Source organism: Pristis pectinata, chromosome 10 (genome assembly GCF_009764475.1).
Source record: "Pristis pectinata isolate sPriPec2 chromosome 10, sPriPec2.1.pri, whole genome shotgun sequence".
Taxonomy (NCBI): domain Eukaryota; kingdom Metazoa; phylum Chordata; class Chondrichthyes; order Rhinopristiformes; family Pristidae; genus Pristis; species Pristis pectinata.
Genome location: NC_067414.1, coordinates 54391748 through 54418480, shown reverse-complemented (window position 1 = coordinate 54418480; position 26733 = coordinate 54391748). Strand labels below are relative to the sequence as shown.

The 26733-nt window shown below is 37.3% G+C and overlaps 2 protein-coding genes across 8 annotated transcripts in view; one reads left to right on the top strand and one right to left on the bottom strand.

Moving 5' to 3' along the window:
- The window catches only part of supt3h (SPT3 homolog, SAGA and STAGA complex component), a 320780-nt gene that overhangs the window by 231762 nt on the left and 62285 nt on the right, over nucleotides 1-26733 (bottom strand). The window contains exon 1 of one of the 7 annotated variants that reach the window (XM_052024367.1): nucleotides 16978-17060. The exons of the other annotated variants lie outside the window; for them this stretch is intronic. Coding sequence (XP_051880327.1) covers nucleotides 16978-16979 — 2 coding nt within the window. The 5' untranslated portion in view covers nucleotides 16980-17060. Of the gene's footprint in view, nucleotides 1-16977; nucleotides 17061-26733 lie in introns of those variants that run through there. 7 annotated transcript variants of the gene reach the window in all.
- Nucleotides 18491-26733, top strand: part of runx2a (RUNX family transcription factor 2a) — a 140651-nt gene continuing 132408 nt past the window's right edge. The window contains exons 1-2 of the mRNA XM_052024359.1: nucleotides 18491-18621; nucleotides 18796-18911. Of these exons, the coding sequence (XP_051880319.1) occupies nucleotides 18854-18911 (58 nt within the window). The 5' untranslated portion in view covers nucleotides 18491-18621; nucleotides 18796-18853. The remainder of the gene's footprint in view (nucleotides 18622-18795; nucleotides 18912-26733) is intronic.

Below are 26733 nucleotides of genomic sequence, written 5' to 3'. Positions count from 1 at the left end.
TTGTTTCTCTATCATTTAAATTCATCCGAATAGTAAAGTTCAATTTCAACACTATTTTATCATTATGAATTTTTTCAGGACAAACAAAATATTTAAAAAATGATTTCATGGATGAAGGATTTTAGTTACATGGATAGACTGGAAAAGCTGTGATTGGAACAGAAAAGGCCGAAAAGTAATTTGAAATCATGAAAGGTTAGATAGAGAGAAACTGTTCCCACTGGCAAGAATCAGGACAAATAAAATGAAGCTGATGACAAATGAAGCAAAAGCATTTCTAAAATGAAACAATTGCTTATGATCTGGAATTCATGGCCAGGGTAATGAAGGAAGATTCAAATGTAGCTTTCAAAGGAAAGCTGGGAATGTATCAGAAAAGAAAGAATTTGCATTGCTATGGGAAGAGGTAAAGAGAATGGGACCAACTGGATTGATCTTGCAAAAAGCCTGTACAAATTCAAGTGGCCTCTTTCTCTTGTGATATTTTACACTATCTTTTAAAACATTTCTTTAATTACAGTAACAATACAGTATATATATTTGAGTTACTTCAGACAGTAATAGTGATTCAGAAAGGCATTATAGATCTAATAATGCCATTGGATCTATAAGTTATCTGTGAAGTGCCTTGGGATGTTGTGCAAATGTAAAAATGTTCAGTGCTTCAAAGTATTTTCTTACTTAAAGACACCGAAATGATGTAATATTAAGTGACAAGGATAAAACAGCTGTTGAATTTACTGTTAGTGCATTTCATGTTTTATCACTTCTAAAAGGTTTTGACCCATTAGAGAGAGGTGATAAATGTCAACATAAATGCAAGTTCTCTGTTCCTTGAACACTACTTCTTGATAAAGAATAACATCCTAATCAAGTCTATTGTTTTCAAATGCTATGAGATAAACATTGAATAGGGAAATTCAGTTAACAGCATACAACTCATTTCCTCTCTCCTCATGAAACTTGGTGTAATTGCTCAATTCTGGAACCTATAGAGTAAAACTCAGTTAATTTGGCATGCTCAGTACTTCAGTTATGCTGGATATTATTCCTATTTGTACTCCAAAAAACTTTTAATTCATTTTGTTTTCGATGTTACACAGTAGAGTAATAAATTTTCCAGTGAACCTGGTAAATTAAAAGGGAGCACAGAAACCAGGTAAACTGCAAGTTGAAAGGGGTTGCAGGAACCAGGAATCTGGTGAGTTGAAAGTGAGTGCAGAAACTGGGCACCCAGTGAGGTGAAAGGGGTGCAGTGACTGGGGACACAGCAAATTGAAAGGAGGTTTGGGAACCAGGGACTTGGCAAGTCAAAAGGGACTGCAGGAACCGGGGACCCAGCGAATTAAAAGGGGGTGCAGGAACCAGGGACACAGTAAGTTGAAAGGGAAACACAGGAACCCAGGCCCCAGTGAGTTGAAAGGGAGCATGGAGACCAGGGCCCTGGTGAGGTGAATGGGAGGTACCTGCTATAGATAGTCTATGTCTCTGAAACATAAAAGAGAGCAGGAATCACTGCTGCCCAGTATATGATGAGCTTTGTGCTAGGTTTGATTTACAAACACTCTTCTCCTCAGACAGCAAAAGACTGTGCTGATGCACTGGAGGCAATGGTAAATTCTATCATTAAAATCTGCCTTTGTTGTGAGGTGCTTCCTGAGATATAGAAAGTGATCCATGTTCTTCCAGGTCTTGTCCATTAACTTTTGTAGTCAGGGGTGGTGTTGTGAGTGCGACACCTTGGTAGAGGTAGATGTTTAGTGCAAGGGGTACAAAATTCTTAAGGATGACAGGGTAGATGTGGGCAGACACAGTGGTGTAGTGGTTAGCATGACACTATTACAGCCCCAGCGACTCGGGTTCAATTCCAGCCGCTGTCCGTAAGGAGTTTGTACGTTCTCCCTGTGTCTGCGTGGGTTTCCTCTGGGTGCTCCGGGTTCCTCCCATGTTCCAAAGACATACGGGTTAGGAAGTTGTGGGCATGCCATGTTGGCACTGGAAGCGTGGCGACGCTTGTGGGCTGCCCCCAGAACACTCCACGCAAAAAGATGCATTTCACTGTGTGTTTCGATGTATATGTGACTAATAAAGAAATCTCATCTTATCTCTTAGATGTGGAGTCAATGCCACCCCTGACTGGGGTGCCTAGAACCACAGTCTCTAAAATAAGGGTTTGGTCATTCAGGACAGAGTTACAGAAAAGGTCTTTGCCAATTGGGTAGTGAATCCTTCAAAGAGGTTGCAGGGGGCTCATTCAGTGAGTATATTCAAGATAGAGGTTTCTAGATTTTTAGATATTAAGGAATCAAGGAAAATGGTGCTGGGGTAAAAGATCAACATGCTCAGTCTGAATGGTGGTGCAGGTACAAAGGACAAAATAGCCTACTCTTGCTTCAGTTGTTATGTAAGCACACTTTCAACATGCATTCCAAAGTAGACAAGATTTTTCATGAAACCAAACAATTCAGCAAAAATAGGTAGGAAACCACAGTTCCCCATAGAATGAAGGCTTCTCTTAACACTGTGCTAGTAAGAAATTGGTTTCTCAAAACTGGAATGTAGGAAGAAAAAAAATGGGATTAGCATAGGATTAATGTAAATGGGTGCTTGATCATCAGTGCGGACTCACTGAGACAAAGATCGTTTTCAGGATGTCTGACCCTGTGACACATTGCAAAGAAGTAGGTGTTTCCTTGAAAGCTTAATAAAATTAGCCAGTAGTATGTGTTCTTGCCCTTTCCTTTTCTAAACTGCAAGGTAATAACAGTACCAGACATAATTAACAAACTGCTTGAAAAATAATTTGCAAAAACTTCCACAACTCATGACTGCCTGATACACCTTTCAGAAAATTTACATACTTTTGACAGAACCAGTTCTCGACAAACAGTTCTGCTACAGCTGCTCCCATTGTGTTGTAATGTCATTGGAAGACTGATGGAAATTTCTTACACATAGAGGCCAATACCAGATTACAAACACCCAAAATATGGACACTCTTACATATGAACAAGTTCCCATAATATTATTAAATTGAAAACTCTGATGTACGTACATACATTCGTTCCTATACACAGCATTATTGGTTTCCTCTTTCTCTTTTTCTCTCGCTCTCTCTCCACTTTTAGTAATTATCAATTGTATGTGCTTTTGATGCTATTCATTACAAAACTGTGAAGGTATGATTACCATATCGGGTGATTTTTGTGTACTTCCCAACTTGGACAAAATCGACTTTAGGATGTCTATAAAAACAGAACTCCCATTTGTTTCCCAGGGACGAGCTGTAGAGCTGGAGATCATCTGTTTTAAATGTAACCAGAAAGAAATATTCAGTTTATGTCAGAAATATCCTTAAGTGTGAGATTTTCGTCAGTAAAAAGGCAAGACTGTGCCAGAAAATCTACTCACCATTCAATATTTCTTGGCACTTGAATGGAATTAAGATCTGCATCATAGTAAAATATACAACTTACAGAAACTTATTGCTATAAAGATATCAGAGGGTACACAGGTTTATAAAGCCCAAGGCTTAAGTCCTGAGAGTTCCAAATTCTGGTCATTGTGTTCCATATAAGGAAGTTAATCGAAGAGACAGAAGAAACTACGAAAAAGAGATCTGCTTCAGCAAAACAAAATGGTACATTTTCAACACAAACATATAAACATATAATTTGCCCAGTTCTCTAAAGGAACATCTTAATTGCTGGTTTTTAGACATTTATGTATTTTGCTGAAGCCTCAAACAAAGATAAAATTAAAAGAATTATTTTCCATTTTGCCTTGAAATGTGTAAGACTTAGAGCTACAAAAGTATCCATCGTAAAATGGTCTATTTACATTTGATAGGCTTCATTTTTGTAACCTCCCCATTTAATTAAGTTGAATTTAACGTACAAAATATAATAGAGGAAATCATGCCACTTAATTGAGAAAAAAATGGTGATTCATGTTGGTGTATTAGAAAACCAGAATTTCTGAAAACAGTACCATGTTATGTGAATTGCAGTTGTTTGTATGAATCAATTTTCTTAGAATCCAAAGAAATGCATGAAGCCCAGAAACATCAGCTCCTATAAGATTAGAGCTCCCAACCAAAAATTTATAATTATAATTATTTCAAAGAGTTTTATTGGATTCAGTTAACACATTTCCTTCCCTTTCAGGAATCTCTTCAAATGTCTCAAGGCACTGTTATTTATTCCTCCAATAATAATTCTAATCTCCTTTAACTTTCAAAGATTCTTAAAATGCATCACCACCACCACCAAATGCAGCAGCCACCTCTCGCTACAGAAACAAAAGACTGCAGATGCTGGAATATCTGGATGAAAAACACGACAATGCTGGAGGAACTCAGCAGGCCAGGCAGCATCTGTGGAGAAAAGCAGGCAGTTAACGTTTCAGGTCAGAACCCTTCTTCAGGACTGAAGATAGGAAAAGGGGAAGCCCAATATTTAGGAGGGAAAAGCAGAGGAATGATAGGTGGACAAAAGAGGGGAGGTAGGGTAGGCACAAGGTGGTGATAGGTAGATGCAGGTCCGGGGGAAGACGGGAGAGCAGATCCACCGGGGGATGGGTAAAAGGCAAGGAGGAAAAAAGGGTAGAAAAATGGAAGAAAAGAAGCATGGTTGGTGGTTGTGGAGGGGAGGGGGTTGAGGGGATTACTTAAAGTGGGAGAAACTGGAGGAACAGCACCTCATTTTTCATCTTGACGCAAACTGGAGGAACAGCAACTAATTGTCCGTCCTGGAACCTAGCAGCCTAATGGCATGAACATTGAATCCACTTTAAGTAATCTCCTCAGCACCACCCCACCCATGCGTCTTTTCTTCCTTTTCCTAGCTTCCCTTTTTTCTACCCCCTTTTTCCCCTTTCTCTCCTTACCTTTGACCCATCCCCCAGTGGATCTGCTCTCCCCTCCTCCCCCGCACCTGCCTATCACTATCTCTTACCTGCATCTACTTATCATCACCCTGAGCCCACCCCGCCTCCCCTCTTTTGTCCACCTATCACTGCTCTGCTTTTCCCTCCTATATATTGGACTTCCCCTTTTCCTTTTCCTATCTTCAGTCCTGAAGAAGGGTTCTGACCTGAAACATTGACCACCTGCTTTTCTCCACGGATGCTGCCTGGTCTGCTGAGTTCCTCCATCATCATCGTGTTTTTCAGCCACTTCTCACTGTTCTCCTTTTCAATGTTTCAATTTGATTTCTGCTGAATTGATGCTGTCCAGGACAATAAAAAAATGAAAATTTGTACAATTGTTACTTCAATGTGCTAGATCTCTTCATATCCCTCATTTTCTCAGCAGTCCTCAATATTTAAAAAAAATGTCACCCTCTACTTTTCCTCCAGAGTCCAATTACATGATACTGATGCAGCAACCTAACCAGCTTCAGTAACACTCCTACAAAATCAAAATACTAAGATTACCATAATCAAATAAAAGCAAAAGGTCTCTGAAATATTCAGCATGTCAAAACAGAATTAACTTCAAAGACAAAGTCAAGTTTATTATCACGTGCACAAGCACATGTATGCACAAGTGCAATGAAAAACTTACTTGCAACAGCATCACAGGCATACAGCATCAGATAAGCAGCATTCACAAGAAAAACAAAAACACTACACATTTTTTTTTACAAGAAAGAACAAAATTAAAACCAAAAAAATAAATCCATTGTAATGCAAAGTGATCATAGTGATCATAATGTTGCTATTATTGAGGTAGAGATTAAGGTTGTGCTGGTTGGTTCAAGAACCAAATGGTTTAAGGGAAGTAGCTGTTCTTGAACCTAGTGATGTGGGACTTCAGGCTTCTGTACCTCCAGCCTGACAGTAGCTGTGAAAAGATGGCATGGCCTGTATGGTGGGGATCTTTGATGATAGATGTTGCCATCTTGAGGCAGCACCTCCTGTAGATACTAAAGATGGTGGGGAGGGATGTGCCCAAATGTATTGGGCTGAGTCCATTTCTCTTTGCACCTTCTTACCTTCTTGCACATTTGACTTGCTGTACCAGACCATGAATCATAACTTTTCAGATCAATACCTCATAGACTAATTCTACTTCTGTCTCTATAAATGCTGCCTAATTATTTTTACCATTTTGTTTTTTTATTTCTATAATGCTTCTTCTCATGCCTACATGGTCATCTCTAGATTTAATCCATCATTAAGGACCCTCACCATCAGGGACATGCACTCTTCTTGTTACTACCATCAGGGAGGAGCCCTGAAGACCACAATCAACAATTCAGGAACAGCTTCTTACCCTCCACCATCAGATTTCTGAACGATCCATGAACACTACTTCGTTATTCCTTTTTTTGCACTAATTATTTATTTTTGCAATTTATGGGTTTTTATATCTTTGTACTGTACTGCTGCCGCAAAACAACAAACTTCACGTCATATGTCAGTGATAATAAATCTGATTCTGAGTTCCATTTTTGGTTCCTTCAGATGACAATGATATGCTGCCACTCAAGGACACTGTATCTAAGAACAGCATCAATTTTCACCTTTATGTCAATACCTAATGGTGACTTTAGCTCTGCCTTTATCAAATCCAGGCTGAATTTCATCAATATTCTTCTTGCATTAAGACTAATTGCAAGCTTAGTTGGCTTTTTTATATGAAAACAATTAGTGATAGTAATAAATGTCCAGGCTCCTGTGTTATGGTTTTGAACTGTGATTGATAAGGTCAAAGATATAAGATATTTTGGCAAGTGGGACAACTGCCTTTGTTCTTTCTTTGAAGTTAAACATTCAAAAGTGTAACCTGGAACTGTGACAGGTAGAAAAATGTGCTACATACACTTCTATGCTCAATCATCAGAGTGCTGATCTTAAATAACAAAAGCAGCCGAACATATTCAGTGTGAAGACTGGCAAGAGCCAACAGACTTGACACTTGGAGGTAAGTGCCATGATTAACAGATGCGTGGAATCCCGGATGGCAAGTGAGAAAGTTGGACTTGTCAACAACCTAGAATTCTGGCTGAGTTCCTTCCCCCAACTAAAGTCCTTTATTCTACACCAAAAAATATAGCTCAGAGGTGTAAGTCTGTTGCTTCACTACTGTGCTCTATGTAAAAGTGAAGCAGCACAAAGAGGACAAAGTACTTAAAGGACAAAAAAAAGCAAAATACTTGAGAGATTTGAATGGTTTCATAGGCAGATTGCAGAGATCAATAAAGCCCAACTTTTAAAACAAACATTATAGGGAAAATACATTGCTGTAATATATTAAATTGCAAGATACAAAGCTGCTCATTCTAGCATCTTCCCATTGTATAAGATCTGAATGACCCATATCAAAAAGGGAGGGAAAACATAACCAATCAATTCTACTGACATTTTATTATAAAGGGTTCTTGCAATTAAATATAGGTACAAAGTTGTTCATTCCAGACAGAACATGCACAGACAACTACAATAGATACATTTACATTTTAATGGAAAATTCCAGGTTTTATATCATGCCTTTAATAGCCTCAGAACATCCAAAAATGCTTTACAAATAATGAAGTACCTTTAAAGTATTACCACTATTATAACACAGAAAATGTAGGAGTGAAAATGTGCTTGGCAAAGTTCCCCAAGCTGCAATAAAATAGGTGACCTGGTAATTGTTTTAAGCGTTGATCAAAAGATAAATGTTGACCAATACTCAATAAAGCTGTTCTTCAGACATTGGCAGAAGATCCTCTGTGTTCCACTCAGGAAGCAAATGGTGTTTAACAAAGAATGACATGCCTAACAGTGCCATATTCCCTCAGAACTGCACTGAAGTGTCTGTTACTCTAGAAACAGGATCCAACCATTAAGCCACAGTCTTCTGGTTCTGTATGCAAACAGTATCTGTTGCTAATTTTTATCCCCAGTTTCCATACGTTCAAATTAAATGGTGTTGCATTGGACATATTGTATATATCTCAACCCTGTACAATTCTATTTAAATCAAGGCCACCTAGAACAAATTTCTAGCCTAATGGGCCAGCACACAAGTGATGCAGCCCATGCAAATACTACAAACATTTTAAAACTTCTGATCAAACCCATTCCATGGGTTTGGAATTGAGTTGGAAAGATTTATGTAAAATCTATGCAGTGGAAATTACAATCTTTTAGAAATGAATGACATTTGGGTTATTTGGTAGCCCTCCTGCTGCTAGAGTCAGGTTGTGTTTAAATTTCCAACCAGTTGCTGGTAACACATAATGTAAGCTAACAATTTCAGTGCAGCTCTGAGGAAGTGATATATTGTTGAATATAGCATTTTCAGATGTTATTCCAAACCATGGTTCAAACATAGAACAGTACAGCATAGGAACAGGCCCTTTGGCCCACCATGTCTGCACTGACCTGCATAAATCCCATCTGCTTGCACGTGGTCCACATTTCTCTATTCCCTGCCTGTTCATGTTTCTGTATAAATGCCTCTTAAACATTGCTACCATATCTACTTCCCGGCAGTATGTTCCAAGAATCTACCATTCCCTGTGTAAAAATCTCATCTTGCACATCTCCTTTAAACGTTACCCCTCTCACTTTAAACCTATGCTCTCTTGAATTTCACCTTTCGCCAGCATCTTTCTTAGATTTCTGAGGAGGTTAAGGAGGTTCAGCTCGTTACTGAGCACTCTAACAAACTTCTACAGATATACTGTTGAAAGTATTCTGACTGGTTGCATCATGGTCTGGTACGGCATTTTGAATGCACAGGAATGTAAGAAGCTGCAGAAAGTAGTGGACTCTGCCCGATACATCACGGGCACGTCCCTCCCCACCATTGGTAGTATCTACAGGAGGTGCTGCCTCAAGAAAGCAACATCTATCATCAAAGTTCCCCACCATCTGGGCCATGCCATCTTTTCGCAGCTACCATCGGGCAGGAGGTACAGAAGTCTGAAGTCCCACACCACCAGGTTCGAGAACAGCTACTTCCCTTCAACCATTTGGATCTTGAACTAAATGGCAAAACCCTAATCACTACAGTTTAGCAACACAATGACTATTTTGATCACTTTGCACTAAAATGGACTTTTTTTTGTTCTAATTGTGTTCTTTCTAGTAAAAATTGTGTATAATTATGTTTAATTTATGTTTTTCTTGTGAATGCTGCTTATCTGATGCTATGTGCTTGTGATGCTGCTGCAAGTAAGTTTTTCATTGCACCTGTGCATACATATACTTGTGTAATTACAAAAAACTTGACTTGACCATGGAAAAAATACACCAACTATCTAACTTATCTATGCTTCTCATAATTTTACATGCTTTTATCAGGTAGTCCCCTCTAGCTTCTGATACTCCAGTGAAAACAATCCAAGTTTGTTCAACTTCTCCTTATAGCTAACATACTCCAATCCAGGCAACATCCTGGTTAGCAACTTCTACACCCTCTCCAAAGCCTCCATATCCTCCCTGTAATTCAGCAACCAGAACAGCACACAAATGTGGCCTGACTAAAGTTTTTATACAGCTGCACCAAGTCTTCACAACGTTTATAGTCAATGCCCTGACAAACGAAGGCAAGCATGCTGTGCGCCTTCTTTACCACCCTATCCACTTGAGATGCCGCTTTCAGTGAGCCATGGACTTGCACCCCAAGATCCTCTGTAGATCAGTGGTCCTAAGGGTCCTGCCATTTACTGCATATTTTCCTCTTATACTTGACCTCCCAAAATGCAACACCTCACATGTCTGAATTAAATTCCTTCTGCCATTTCTCTATCCAAATTTCCAACAGCTCTATATCCTGGTATCAATTGGCAACCTTCCTCACTATCCACAACTCCACCAATTTTCGTGTTGTTCGCAACTTTACTAATCAGGCCATCAACATTTTCATCCAGATCATTTACGCATATATATCACAAACAACAGAAGCACTGATCCTTGTGGAACACCACTGATGACAGACCAGCGACCAAAGGTTCTGTCATAAAACTATAAGAGTAATTACCTCTCTTATGTGCTGTCCAATTTGCCTTCTCAAGAAAAGTATAATTATGTGAACTCTAATCCTTGCATTATTTCTGGGACCAAGCTTTAGAACAATTTAACTGCCATTTTATCTACCAACTTTCACCACTGTTCAAAAAAATTAATTAGCTGTGAACTTCCAGTGAAATTATAATGCAGTTTCAGAGATTTTACACTTTAAATGTAAATATTATATCTGCCTCAATCACTAGACCCGATTGCACTTTGCTCTAATGCACAAGCACAGAAAGTAGAATGTTGAAGACAGTGACAACCACCCATGAGGATGGTGTTAAAAGGATTCATTCAACTCTATTTGGCAACTGTTTCCACTTATCTTATATCTGGTACATCCATAGTACATGCTTCAAATTTCTATTTTTCAAAATTTAAAAAAACATTGCCAATGATACACTATCATTTAGAACCAGGAGTTCTAAAACCAAATGTATTTCTTAAAGATTTTGAAATAAGGCACTTTCGCAATGTGACATTGGTGGTAACAGTTTCCTGTCTCTCCTTGGCCACATCCTTTGCAATAATTCAAGACAACTTTTCCAGATTTTCTCATAGACAATCTTTCTTTATCCTTCCCAATTAAGTAAAAAAAAAGGAACAAAGGAAACAGCAAACCTCCATAAATAATATAACATTTTGAACATAGCCCTATATTTTCCAGCTCAGAGTTATTTCTACTTATGTGGTGAAGAACATGTATTATGGAAAACATTTCTTATTCTCTTTCCCTCAACTTTCACAAACACATACAAACATAAATCATTGATATATATAGCCTGTCCATTTTGTAGCTTTGATGTTTAGCTGTACTGTGAGTGAGCTAACATACCATGTAGAGTGCAATTCTGCCTCATTCAGAAGACTCTGATCCATAAATAACCAGTTCTGTAATCTCTGGTCAAATTATTGTACAAGTAAATCAGTTACCAAGGTAAGTCGCGGTGCTGCCGATGCAGTCTTTCCTGCAGAGTGCACCTTTGCACTTTACTGTTCATAAAAATAAAACAATAACTGGTGGTTCACCCTGTGATGCCATCATGCCACTGACTTGCCAACCGCTTCCCATTGCCAACTGCAAAATTCCAAGGTATTCAAGTTCCTTTAATGTTTTATACTATTTTCTGAGACGAATATTCCAAAAGCCTGCCAGCAGCTACTCCTATAACTGAAGCATCTATTAGCCTATCTTCTAATCAGCCTTGCATTGAGACGGCAAGGGCCTCAATATCCCATTGGAATCCACTGGCCCTGCGCCAGTGTTCAGTCCCCACTACTAGTAATCCAGATAGCACCGCACACTGCTAAAGAGGCAGAAGGTGCATCCATACCTTCTGGCCAGGAGCATAAATAGGCTGAATGTGTTTGTCATTGCTTAGAGCTGCTCCTGGTATGGCCATGACTTTGAGCGTTTGTTTGCAGCCTCTCCCAAGAAGGACTAAGAGGAGAGGACTCCTCGTGATGAGAGGCCTGTTTCCTGTCCTGCTGGCATGTCCATATTGAGACCATTCATGGATGAGGGCAGTCATTTAAGACCGAGAAAGCACTGCATTGCAAAGGACTTCACTAATCAGCTGCGGACTGACCTCTCCAAATGGAGATTTATTGGAACAGTGAATTCCTAACAGTGTGTTAACTACAAACTCATTGGAAGATTTGCCCCACTGTGAGCAGCTTTTCAATTTTATTGCAGTACTAACTACTTCCACCCATTCAATTCTGCAAAAGAGGGAACTGCTGGGTACTGGCAGGTTTCGTATTGGTCCTGAATACATCCTCTGTCCACCCACAATTTCCAGAACACAGTCCGAAGCTAGACACCCTCTGATTATTTTTTTTAATTGTTTAAGTTTATTTCTGTGTTTTCTTCAACAACCAAAATATGTTTAATGATATTATTGATCTGTAGCAGTGTGGAATGTTTTTCTCATTGAACAATATAAAATTCTAAGGGGACTTGAGTGAATAAATACTGTGAAGGAGTCCAGAACAATGCACAAATCAAAAAAACTGCAGTTGCTGGAAATCTAAAACAAAAACAGAAAATGCTGGAAATACTCAGTAGGTCAGGCCACATCTGTGAGAAGAGAAACAGAGTCAATGTTTCAGGTCCAAGACCTTTCCTCAGAACTGAAAAGGTGACAAAAGAAGCTTGTAAAGCTGCAGGGAGGGTGGGGGAAGGGGATGTCTCTGATAGGGTAAAACCAGGGAGACCATGGGGATGAGCTGTAAACAAGGTTATCTGGTCAATGAGTGAATAGGAACAATTAGAGAGTGGGAATATGGACAAAAGAATGTGGGAGTTGTGAAAAGCAGAGCAGGAGGACAATCTCAGCAGATCAGGCTGGGCATGTCCTTCACTTACAGACAGAATACAAAGAAAAAAAAGAGCTGAGTTAATATAACAAATGGATGACTAAAATGAATGAGAAATCAAGTTACCTCAAGTTGTAGAATTCAATATTGAGTCCAAAAGGCTGTAACATGCCCAGATGGAAAAAAGAGGGGCTCTTCCTCAAGCTTGAGTTCGACCTAATTGTAACAGTGCAGGAGACCACAGACTGATAGGTCACTGTAGGAGAGGGATGAGGAATTAAAGTGGCAAGCAACAGAAAGCTCAGGGTCGCCCCTGCGGACTGAACACAGGTGTTCCCATAAGCAATCACTCGATCTGCATTTGGTTTCTCTAATGTAGAGGAAACCATATTGTGAACACCAAATGCAATACACTAGATTGGAAGAAGTGCAAGTGAATCGCTGCTTCATCTGGAAAGACTGTTTGGTTCCCTGAATAGTGGGAAGAGAAGAAGTGAAAGGACAAGTGTTGCATTGCTTTGCAGTTGCAAGGGAAAGTACCATAAGATGGGGGTGGTTGGTGGGAACGCAAGAGTGGACCACAGAGTCATGTGAAATGTTAAAAGGGAAGGAGAGGGGAAGATGTATCTGGTGGTGGAATCTCTTTGAAGGTGGAAATTGCAGAGAATGATCTGTTGACTGCAGAGGCTGGTGGGGTGGAAGGTGAAAACAATGAACATATGGTCTCAGGAAAAGGAGTCAACCACTTAAACAAGAGATACAGAGGAATTTCTTCTCTCAATTAGTTGCAGATTTTTATAATTCTCTACCCAAGAACCATACATCCTGGTTATTAATTATATATGATGATGAGACGGATAGATTTTTGGACTACACTGGAATCTATTATTAAAGGGACCAGGCAAGCAAACAGAGACCAATGAACAGATCAGCTACAATAATGTTGAATAAGTGAGCAGGCTTAAGGGTCTTGTGACCTAGTTCTGCTTCTGGTTCTTATGTCAATGTTCTTCTGAATGTCTTTGAATAGTTCTGAATTTCTAGTTTAACTGCCTGCCAAAGATTTTTTTGAATATCGAACAGTCCAAGACAGGAACAAGCCCTTCAGCCCATGATGTCTGTGCTGAACATGCCACCATTTTAAACCAATCCCATCTGCCTGCACATTGGCCATATCCCTCCATCCCATCTGTTCATGTTCCTGTCTAAATGTCTCTTAAATGTCACTACCATATCCACCTCCACCACCTCCCCTGGCAGCACGTTCCAGGCACCTACCACTCTGTGTAAAAAAAAATGCATTGCAAATCTCCTTAAACTTTCCCCCTCTCGCTTAAATCTATGCTCTCTAGTATTTGACATTTCCACCCTGAAAAAAAGATTAAGACTATCTATCATATCTGTGCCTCTCATAATTTTATATACTTCTATCAGGTCACCCCTCAGCCTCTGACACTTCAGAGAAAATAATCCAAGTTTATCCTTATAGCTTCTACTCACTAATCCACACATGATCCTAATGAACCACTTTTGCACCCTCTCCAAAGCCTCCAAATCCTTCCTGTAATGCGGCAACCAGAACTGCACACAACATTCCAAATGTGACCTCATCAGTTTTATACAGCTGCAACATGACTTCCCTACTTTCATACTCAATGCTCAATCAAAAAAGGCAAGTATACTGAACAGTTTCATGGGTGAGGATTGCTATAATCCCATCGACCTTTCCCCCCAACCTCTGCCCTCAAGCTCAACGCAAAACAATGCAAAGCCAGAAGAACGTGCCATAGTGTAAGGCCCTGCCTCGTAAGTCGTAGCTAGCACTTTGCACCAAGCTAATATCGGGGATCCACACAAAGTATTTGCAATCTGTCTTTATAGGCTCATCAGGGAACTGAAGGTGCCCATTCCTCCCAACTCACCTCAAATTCTGCCATTTCATTTGTGTTGCAATAACCGGGAAAATTCAGCAACCCTATGCTGGTTTTAGAAATGGATACGCTGATTACAATTCTAGTGGGCTGGAGGATGTGGAAGTTCTGGAACCATGCACACCTCTTCAATATAAAATTTTAGCTTTTTTTTGTGCATATTCTCGGGTTGTGGAGGATTTGCTTTCTTGAACACACAATAAATTTTAAAATATACATAAGCATTTTAAGATATTTAATAACATTCCTTACAGTAAAAAGGTATACATCCTGAATCAGTTGATTTTAGCAGGGAGGTAAATAGCAAAGATCCACCTTCTTTATTTGTTACTTCATTAATGGCATATGGAAATGCACCCCAAAGTGCTTCACAGAAACATTATCAAATAGAATTATCACTCATCCAATTAACTGATGTTAGGAAAGACTGCACGTAGTTATTAGTCTGGAGCATCCAGCTCACAATCCTGGAAGTGATTCTGAGTGCCAATCCTCCTGTCATGACACATCAAAGTTCAACAATATCATTGGGCCTGCCAATGAAAAGATCTATTATTTAGGTGCATGGACACAGGTAGAGAAAGATTGTTGACTATCAAATATTTCCCCAAACATTATCTATCTACATTTAATTCTGTTAGATTAATTGCTTCAAGAACTAAATTCATACAAAATTTTATGGTGATCATTTCTCCCTGTACACCACAATATTCAACATGTCTAATCAATGAAACATCCAGTCCTGGCTGGGCATCAAGTTCCTCTAGCTAAACTATGTTGAAAACTATGTGGCACAGACTCAGCTACAAGTTTCATGCCCACGGATTCTCCTTCAGTTGCCAACCTCTCAAGGTTAATCAAACTATATTCAAGCCTGAAGTCTATCCCAGCAAGGTAAGCTTTTATAGCCATGTCTTCTTCACCATTGAAACCTTTATCCCCTCCAACACAAGGAAACCCCACCTGCTGGTGAAATTCTTACCCACACTTCTGTAACTTTCTTGAATCAATTATTCCAGTGCTCTATGGCCAAGCTCCCTTCCTCAGCCTCCTGTACATTTCATACAAAACTCCGCTGCTCGCACCCCACTGATATCAATAACTGCCACCATGTTCCTTCAGGCTGACAATGGATACTGTCCCTAATGCCCCCAATTTAACATTTTCATCCTATGCTTAAAGTCCTTCCATGGCCTCACCCCTCACAACTTCCTTCAGCCCTCTAATTCCCCAGACTCCATGACACAACATCGATTGCACATCTTTAGTTGCTATGGTCCCAAACAGCAGATTTTTCTTCAAAAATTCTTTGATCTGTTTCCATATTTTAAGATCATTTCATTAATTCCATCTCCTTTACTAAGCTTACATTCAGCCTCCTAATTGAGATTCCCTGTTGTCAGACTGGTTTAAGTGTGTGTACACTGGGAATCTCACTGTATACTTATATTGCCACAATAACCAATAGTTGTGTCACTTTAGTGTGAGTAAATTATCATGTGCATATTTTCTGAATTTTTTTTTACCTATAAAGCGCATTCATACTTGGTTGCAGCAATGGCACCATAAGTTCTCTGTCAGTTACAATAAAGAGATAATACAACTTAAATTATCTTGAAACTTTTGAACAAAACCTAATGTTTCCAACAGTTATTTTGTGGATCTTTTTCATGTTAAGCACTCAAATTTTTGTGGTGGATGACTGGCACAGTATGATGCCAAACCAATGACAGAATATCCTGTAGGATCCTATATCACTGTCCCAAAATCCCCATATACCAAATAATGAGGACAAGAATTGTTTACACAGCTATTCTTTCCTGGTGCTGAAGTGGGGAAAATAAGTCCACTTTAACTGCTCTTGTAGCGGTGCAGAACTCTATAGCAAATTAATTTTTTAAAAATCAAAAGGTGAAATCCAAAGGAAATGGGCAATTAACAACCCCCAGCATCCATATCAAATTGAATAATGTGCTATGTACTTAAATGAATTACTATACGTTAAAATTTCCCCCTTACAAGCCAGGGTGTATTTTACAACTCAAAGCAGATCTGAATTGAATCATATAAAGCATCTATTAACAACAAAAAAATTAACAATTATAAATACCACTCAACTCCTCATACAATCCACAAACAACCTACTGTGATTAAAAATAGTGCCCAGCAAGTTGATAGAATAATTCCTGTACTAATGGTAGGTGACTATACGAAGTGCATTATTTTAAATTTGCTTTTCTGTTCTTAATGTAACAACCTTGAGTTCTACAATTAATTTCTTACAAATTAGTTTTGCCCACCTGTAAAACCTGATGGAAGCACAAAATTGTTTCCCACAAAACATCAATTTTTTTGAAGTATCTCACAGACTGTACTATATAAAAGATGTAAAAAGCACGACATAAATGCAACATTTCTCCCCTCCCCCCTCAAAAATTTTGGTATTAAAACTGTTTATGTAAACCAAATTAACAAAATACAGTTTATTTACATCCAGTAAATAAATGCTTAATCTTGTTCATAATTTCGCAATCAGGGATCATTAAACAACTCTTCCAAAGACATCTGTAGTGGTAATTCCACTCCAAACCAAATCAATATGGCTGGTTTTTAAAAAAAACCCTCACGAAACATAATGTGCATCTGGAAACGGTGAGCTCAGGAAACCATTTGTGACACAGCTAACATAACTCACAAGGACCATGACCCAACTTACATCTTGTACTCCACCAGTTATCATCATGCAACTCTCTTCTCCAGGAAAACTGAGGATTTGAATTGAACGCGAAGAGGAATTTTTGATGCTTCCCGATACGTTAGAGGCATTCAATTCTTATGCTTTCTAATTTGAATACTTGTGTTCTCTCTTGCTTGATTCAAATAATATTGTCACTGAAGCCAATTTTAATTTAGTTTTAAACACACCCACAAACCACCCCACTAGCCCCATGGAGGTTTTCTGAAAAGTGTTTTCAATGTGCTTCTGGTTACAAGTTCAATCTGTTTTACCTCCGTGTGAATTGGTTTAAATTCCCAAGTGTGAACAAGCCCTAGAAGTTTTACATCATGCACTTCATTAACTTTAATTTTACAACAAGTTCCAAGAAAATATTATTTAAAAAGTAAAAACAAGGAATATTTTGTTTTACCATCTAATGTACTTTCATAGTGTGAGTTTGTAATTCAAGTAAAACACAAATCTAAACTACAAACAATAGCCAGTTACAAACTTCAACAATTACTGACATCTGGAATATTTAATAATTATTCATAAAAGGTAGTACTATTTTAAGAAAAGGAGACCTCCCATTTATTCAGAATATAATAAATATCAGAGTTTAGAGAAATTGCTAAGGAGATAGGAATTAAAACATTTTATGTAAGGCCTCCATCCCCTGCCCTAGAACTGGTCTCTGTGATAACTGTGCTTCAAGTACTTTAAGAAAAACAGAAAATCTTTTTTATTTACTTAATTTTTAAACAGCAATGCAATTTCTGATCATTTGTCAAACAACAATAAATGAAAAATATTTTTTGCATTGAACTGAAATAGACTGACGATTCACTATACTTAATTTTCATTAATCAAAGCTTCCATCAAAATCATACTGAAGTCGTTGTTTACACCAAGTCTTGCATGGGAATCCAGTGGTTTGCGCTTCCATAGGAGACAGTTATGGTGCAGAATGCACAATAGGCAATTCTCTACTGACTCGACCAAATTTAAGTAATTTCGAAGAATAACACAGTGCTAGCAATAGGGGCTCAAGAAAAATCACATTCAAAGATAGAAATATAAAGCATACAATTCCAATAGTGGCTAAATACAGTATTTTACTGTAAGTCATCACCGATCTTCAGAATTTCACACAACACCTTTGTCAGCAAGTTCATTTTACTACCCATATGACAATGCACTACTAAGACTAAACTGAACAGTGCGAGTCATTCCTGCTGCCCATATGCTTCATCTGTACATGAGTTTGTTCTTTTTTTTTCCTTTCTTCACTGCGTTTGTAATGCTGTCCAAATCCCCATGAGTCATATAAATTAAAGCTGGTCCCTCTTTATGCCAGGAAGAGTCTACCACGAGTCCTTTGTCAAAAACCCACAGGGATAGGCTGTCCCATTTTACTTGTATGTCATGATGTCACAAGCCATGTGATCCAGTTTCTCCAGTAAGAGCACATGAAGAGTTTAAAGCTTATGCTTTTTGGATTGTGTGAATGCTTCATTCGCCTCATAAACAACCACAGAACCACAAGTGCGGTGCAACTTTCTCTCCAGGACAACGAGAACCTCTGGTTCTAAATGGTTAATCTCCGCAGGTCACTACCAGCCACCAAGACCAACTCCGTCAGTAAGTGTTTGTTAACCACAGTCTTTAGAGTAAATACTTGTCCATCAAATGTTTATTTGTCTTTTTTTGCACGTTGTATGTTATTTTGTGGCCAAACAAGCTAATGACATCAAGCAGCTCACCTAAGCACTGCTGGCAAGCTCTTAAACTTCCTCTGCAATGGTTATATTTCAGTTTAAGACTTCGAGGGACACCAAAACCACAGGCATAAAGTATATGTGAAAGGAGGACTATGGCATCTAACAGCCTATTCAGCTCAGTTGCATCATGTCAGCAAAACTTCTTCTGGGGTGAGTCCACATCTTATATATTCTCTTAGACCAGATATAAAATTTTACTCAAAATATTCCTGTTTGGGACATGTTTATGTTATCTATTAATTTGCTAACTTTGAATACAAGTTTGTTTCATAAAATTGAAGTAATACAAAATGCAAACTTACAAAACTTTTGTTAATAAAATGCAAAGAACATGTTTTTCTGCTTTTCTTTCAAGTTGAAATGTGCTTTGAAAAGTCAAAGTGTGAAATGTGTTTTATGGAAATAAAGTTATGCCTATTTTTCAATAACGTATCTTATTCAATCCAACATTCCTGTGGTATTTTGATCTTTTTCATGGAATAAAGGCAAACAGCATATAACAAATAAAATAGATATGGTCTGTAAAATATGTAGTGGATAATTTCTTGGTTTTAACTCTACTTAATTACTAAAAGGAAAGAGCATGTAAAACGAAAAGCAATATATCACCCTACTTATAAACCTTCATTCAAACAGAACAACATATTATATTGATTATCGTTTTGTAGAGGAAGTATACAAAGTCTCTCGATATCTTCATTGTGGATTTGTGGGTTCACGGCAAACCTGGTCTTATTGCTTTAAAACTATATCCCGCCAACCCCAAACAGCTGGGTCACTTTACTTTCTGACCACTAACATGGTTGCTAGTATTTGTAAGGAAGTCTACTTAATTTTAGAACTAGTGACATGTTTTTCACACATGTAAGTGTAGTTAGATTTTATTGAACTTAAGTTTTCACTGAAACTGATATGATTAAATTAAGAGACAATATCTCCATTTCAATCCTTTGCACAGCTTCACGACACAGCTGCCATTTACAGTAGTATTAATAAGATTCACTTTTATTAAAATAAAAGGAAGAATTTCTAACTTTTCTGCACTGGCTGCATCAAAAACTTATTGGCAAAAAAATGCATTACAGCAAATTAGCAAGATTAGAGAAATAACAAGGTTCCTACATTAACAAACAAAGCTTATGAATGGAAACACTGAACAAGATTTTACTATTAAAAAAACTAACAGGAGAAGAGATAAAAGATATCTAAGTAATCTTCAGGGAGGTCCTCAAGCTATTGCAGAGATCAGTGCTGGGGGTGATGCATGGATCAGGGGAAGATGCGGGGTGCAAGCTTCGGTAAAGTTTCAAGCGGTAATTTGATTTTTCCAATTAAAGCTAATGAGTTCATATGGGTATTTGTCATCACGAAGTACTACAGACTACCAAAGGGAAGACTTATTACTCAGCTGAAACTTTAATCCCTCATGTGCGGCTTTGCATGTAACAGAAATATTTAAATAAAAAAATCTAATCCCAAACCCAGGATGTCAATAAAACAAAGACAGGTGGTAAAATGTTGCACACACAATGTTTACTATTACTAAGAAACATCTTAGGAAGTAATACAGACAGTTTACTGAATCATCCAATCGCTGGTGGCAAACAATACCAAAGCTATGCCTTTTTGCTTCTTTGGCTCTCCTTTGACTTCACAATTACACGTCCCAGCAAGATAAAATTTTATTACTTCTGCATTTCCCACACAATCTACAAGTGCGCAGTTAAAACGTTAATCCTATTTTTTTCTTCAACATTTTGTAAATAAGTACAACACAGACTGCATATAGTATTGCTAACAAAGTACTGTTCCAAAATGAAGATTACAGGAAAATTAAGGAAATAGTTCCTTTGGAAAACAGGTGCCAAATCGACAGAAAATTATAAATTGTTTTTGTAAATCATGAGGCATAACATCCGCAGAGTAGCTAAACCACATTATTAAAATGTTTATAACAGATAATGCAGGTTTACAGCTGTGAATACTCTATTTAGTTAGAACTTCCAAAGAGCAGTTGGACAGGGTCATACATCTCTGAGTCTAGCTGGATTGAAATGTGCAGTTTTAAAAATCATGTATTTAATTCATAAATTTGAAATGAATTAATGCATAGTACTCATGTATTCAATATACTGCAAAAACATTAAAATACTATATGACCACCACATAATAACAATTACTAATTTTTCTTCTTTATACACGATCTCTACATCGAGCTTAAACTTTACCAATCTTCTCACAATACCCTCAGCAATGTCCTACAGTATTTATACTTACCTGGCACTAATCTTTGAAATGATCTACAATTTCTATAATGCATGTAAAATAATGAATACAACTGAATTTGAAACAAATAATCATATTTGATCTGTTGGGCAATGATTATGAAACACTTGGGAGTGGAAATTACATCTTTAATCAAAAACAGAAGCATGTCGTTTATTAACAAACTGCTAACAAAGTTCACAGAAATGCTTGCAATATGAAATTTTGGCAGAAGAACATCACCATCTTAATCACTCATAAGTGCTTATGTAGGTCTCTAATAGTCTCATTCCATATAAAATTCTCCTCAGTCCATAAACAGGAAGTAGGTTATACTAAAACCAAGCACCTACACGTACTGAACATAAACGTTTTTCAATTTTATTCACACTATAATAAGTTCAACATTTTAAATTTGTTTAAATTTAGTAAGTTGCCTTTTTAAAAGTATTTCCCAAGACTGTGTCATTCATTTACAAAGTGGAAAATTTATAAAATTATAGCATTAGCAGACTTCAATAAATTACAAGGTAAATTTGGTTCTGAAACTTGGTAATGGAGGGAAGATTTAAGAAAATTTTGCCTATTCAGAATCATTGATAACAATCGCACAGTATCCATCTGATATAAACACTTCTAAAACAGATGTATATACGTTTTTCACAATCAAACTTCTAAAAAAATTCTGATGTTACTGAAAATTCCACAGCCAAACAGATAATACATATACAGCTTACACATCAATCAGCCTACCATGAAAAATACTAATTGAAGACAAGTAAATGGTGACCAACTAGGTTTTTCCTTTCAATCAAGTTACACCAAACTTGTAAATTTAAAGGAAGGAAAAGGGAATCACAATAAGCTTGCACCTTTCACAAACTCAGGAGGTCACATGGTACTTCACAACCAGTTACTTTCATGACATTGCTAAACTGTTCAGAAATTTTATCCATAGCATGGTTTTAGTGATGTTGCTTGAGGCATAAATATTGGCCAGATCTCCCCCGCTCTTCTTCAAATGCGTCATATTTTGTTTTCACAAACTTATTGATACTACTATAAAGTGAAATCTCTGCATAGGTCTTGCCTAGTAGATCTCCAATTTCAGACATATTTTCTGGGATGCAGAGCAATAAAATGACTTAATCCATAAGAATTGGCTACATCTGATGCAATCACTTGTAAGGCCTTTTTAGATTTATTGGGCCAGAATAATGCCTTAATCATGACATTAATTACCAATTTTACTAAGCTAGTCATGCTCTGTTCAGTACATTTCAATTACATCTCTTTAAAAGAGTCTGGCTTCACAATTATTACATAAAACTAACTAGCGCACCTTTATAAAAGAAGGACAGCAAATGTAGTAGGCAAATTAACTATCTCAAACGATTACTTTCTAAAACATACATCTTACTTTTGGATCATCATCTTTCCATCTAATGAGCAATTCATCCTTAAGATAATTGTAGATTTATTCTATGACTGCACTGCATAGTTCATTGTTCTATTTAAGACAAAACAGTCCACGTTTCACTGGACTGTTGGCATTTCCCAGTAGGAGTGTCAGTGTGTTTCAGGATTCCCCTGCGAGCATGGAATTCCTGAGCTAACTGGCCAGGCTTCACCAGTGATTTCCTGGCTGCATTCACCACTAAACTCCCCAATGGCATCATGGGAAAACACTCCAATAGTTGGAGTCATACCTTGCACAAAGGAATATCATTGTAGTGCAGGTGAAAGTAACTTAAATTTCTTACCAGCAAGATCGTGTATATTTCTTACTGACATGGTCATATCGTAAATTCAGCCATTTTTATTTACCGTTACACAGTATCAGCCCATTCCAGTTTACTTTCACCTCTGATTTTAGTCCTTGAAGTTTAATCACCCCAAAGTCAAGACACAATAGCAGGAGCTCCCCACGGCAATATCCTAGGTCCAACCACCTTCAATTGTTTTTTGATGACTTTTCTTGCATCAAGAAGTCAAAAGTGGGGATGGTTGCACATTGTTCAAATCTACTCACAACTCCTCAGCAAATAAAGCAGTCCATACATGCCTGCAACAAGATCTAGACAACATTCAGGCATGGAATAGACAAGCCACAAGATAACGACAATCTCTAACAAGTAAGTTTCTAACCAATTATCCTCGACTTCACCACATCGCCGACCATCAATAACCCATGGATTGCCATTGGCCAGAAATTCAATTGATCCAGTCACATAAATACAATGGCTACAAGAGCGGGTCAAAGGCAGGGCATTCTGTGGCATCCGGACAATCCAAAACCTAGCTACCATCTAAATGCACAGGATAGAAGCATGATCAAATACTTTACAGTTGTCTGGAAGAGTGCAGCTCCAACAACAAGCAAAAAGCTCAACGTCATCCAGGAGAAGCAAACCATATGACTGGCAAGCATCCACCCCACCAGAGCACTGTAACTGCAGTGTGTACTACTGACAAAATACACTGCAGTTACTTGCTAAGGCTACTCCAACAGTTCCTCTCATACCCATGATGATCTCAACTGCCAAAAATGTCAAGGTAATGTAGGAGTATGGGAACACCACCACCTGCATGTTTCCCTCCAAGTCATATGAAATATATCACTGTTCTTTCATTGTTACTGGGTCTACATCATGGAAATCCTTACCCAACTGCACCGTGGGAGCACCTTCACCGGAAGGACTGCAATAGTTCAAGAAGAGGGCTCAATGCCATATTCAAGGACAATTTGGGGTGGGCAATAAATTCTGGAATTACCAATGATTCTTACATTCATTCACAAAAATGAATGTAAAAAGCTTGTTGAGATTTCTCAAAACTTGCACTGCGAAATGTACCTAATCAAGACTTAAAAGCCATTGATTTAAATAGGAATTGCAAGCTGTGGGAAGGAATAATAAGCTACACTATATTTGTTTTAATTAGAAGCACTTCTGAGCACTTTACTTTTGTAAAATATTTATTTTTTTAATAGATTTTGATTGGTTTTGATTGCCAGAGATAGAGTTGACAGAGAGCAAAGCTGGAGGTGGGGTTTTGATGACAATCGATAGCTCCCAGTAATATTTTGAGGGCTAGGCTTGTTCAAGCCCATTCATGCCTCCCAGTTATGTTACTTGGGGCCCTGCAGCCATTCTTAACTTGGCTGTTGGGCTGCAGGGCTACCTAGGCCACTGTGATTTGCCTTCCAGATGCTGGGAATTTGAAAGATCTACGGAAAGCGAGTAATAAGTGTGGGCAGCAGACCTCACTCAAGCAAGCTATTAAATACTAATATTTCGTTTTTGAAAAAGACTCATTTGACATACTGAGAATATGTTGGCAGCCACAATTTATCAGATTATTTGTGAATGGTAATTCTTTAAGACCCAACTCCAGACTTAACCAGATACATTATTGATGATTAATTTAACAGTAATAAGAATTTTTGGTTGACAAGTTGCAGACTTGGGAATGTTATTTATTGTATCAAAGCTTTATTCTAATTTACCCCCTTTGGTATCCATTTGAGCAGATACATCAAATGTATTGAATAACATTCCTATCAAATAAAAAATGTAAATACAATCAATACTATTCATTTAAAAAGCTACATTATATTCAAATGACCATACATTTTCAGACTAAACACCTAAGTAAATTAGGCTTTATGACTGAACTCAGCTGGCATCATTTAAAAATTATTAAGTAAAGAATAAAATAACTTATATTAACCCACTGAACATTAAAGTTATAACAAGGAGAATAGTGCCTTTGACAGAATCTTAACTCAAACTACATCGATATTAACTTGTATGATATGGTTGCTCACAGAGAAAGTATAAATATTAAGAGATTAATTATAAAGCAGTCTGAACTAGTTCTCTTTTTTAACAAAAAGAGCCACTATTATTAACAGCAAATATTCTTCTTAATGGAAGTGAAAACATTTGTGCTAAATACACAATGGCAACTTATTTTTCTCCAAGATGTTTTTCAAACTGTTAAACAACACAAAATAAATCCTTCCTTTTTTTAAAAAAGATATGAGACTGTGACTGAAACTTGACCACGGGTTTACGTCCATAGACAGTAGACATCCACAAAACCAGCCAGACATCCTCTCGTTACCACACAACCCCAACAAGAAACTACCGTAATGACTGGGGTATAGTGGGGTGGGGACTGGGAGCTGAGAGAGAGGGGGAAGTTAGAAGCCAGATGGCGACAAGGTTACTTAATTATTCACCTTTTTATCTTTATCTATCTACAAACTGCTAATTTATTTTAAAAAATACATTTCAATGCAATTGAACAAAAATAACACCAGCTATTTCAGTCGATAGAAAACAACCAGATAACTTTCTTGAATTGACAAAAATAAACTATTCTTTTAAAAAAAACCTTCCATATTTTATGGTCAAAAATACAATTGACTGCATTTGGTACACTCAATAAATTTTACACCTATAGACCTGAAACATGGACCATGTGTTTGTAGGCTACAGGGTAGGCTTGCAGAGTTTTAGTTCATAGACATTTCATGTTGTGTTATTTAATACTATATGACTGTGCTCAGACACTTTAACCCAATTAATTTTTATTTATAACCATTCACGTTAGATATTTTTTCCCAAAGCTTTCAAAATATTTCAAATTTATTACAACATTGTCATAGCTATTTTACTGCCTGATTACGAACAGAAAAACTTGAGGTTTCAGTGATTTCCATATGATTGCTTATGTTTCTAACTTATGGTTTCAATCAGGTTTAAATTTAATTTTTTTATGAAGCTCTTAACTAATTTGTTTATGAATATTTTCAACAAGTTATTCTGAAAAGTTCATAAAAATATCGCAAGAATAGATCAATTTTTTTCATCCTTAGTACTACATAATTTAGCTCACTAAATAAAGTTGAGCAAAATAAGTTTGTCCTTTGATTTTTGCTTCAGTTAACAATTCAGAAAACAGGAAAAAAAGCAATTAATTAGTTATTAATTGAAGCTCTTGACATTTCTTTTAAAAGAAAATCATTACATAAGTTCAAGAACAAATCTTTAATGTTTTAAAATAAAACCTAAACAACATCTTACAATATAAAATGCATGTAGTTTTAGTTTCCTTTCCGCTAAATCACAGCAGCAACATTTCTCCAGAAGCTCATTCCATTTAATTTTATTCATAAAACATCTCCTGTCTACTGCTGTGTGACAACAAGAGATAAATCATAGTCCTTAAGGAATATTTTAAATCTTGAACAGTAATAAAGTTTTTGAACATGAATATGAAGGTTAGTGTAGTCTGAAAGGTGTTAAAATTTACCAAGCGGCTTTGAAAGCTTACATTCTTTAGAATACAATTTAAAGCAGCTGTATTCGCTTTCAAAAGAGCCAAACTGTTACAGAAAATTATATACTTCACTTTACATAAACCACAATGCTAAGCATAGTCATAATATTCTTTATTTTCCACCCCCTACTCCCAGAAATTGTAGGGTTGCTTTCAGAGCCCTTGTCTTCAAATTTTAAACACTTCTATTCCATTTCATCAGGAGACACTCAATGCCATTAGGCATTAACAAAAAAATATGGATACAAAAAGTTAATCAACAATAAATCAAGAAGTGCACTAGTTACAGTTGAGCTAAATACAGGATACATAATCTAACATTGTTTCTGGTAATTTGTTCAATATTTTTTTTAAGTCT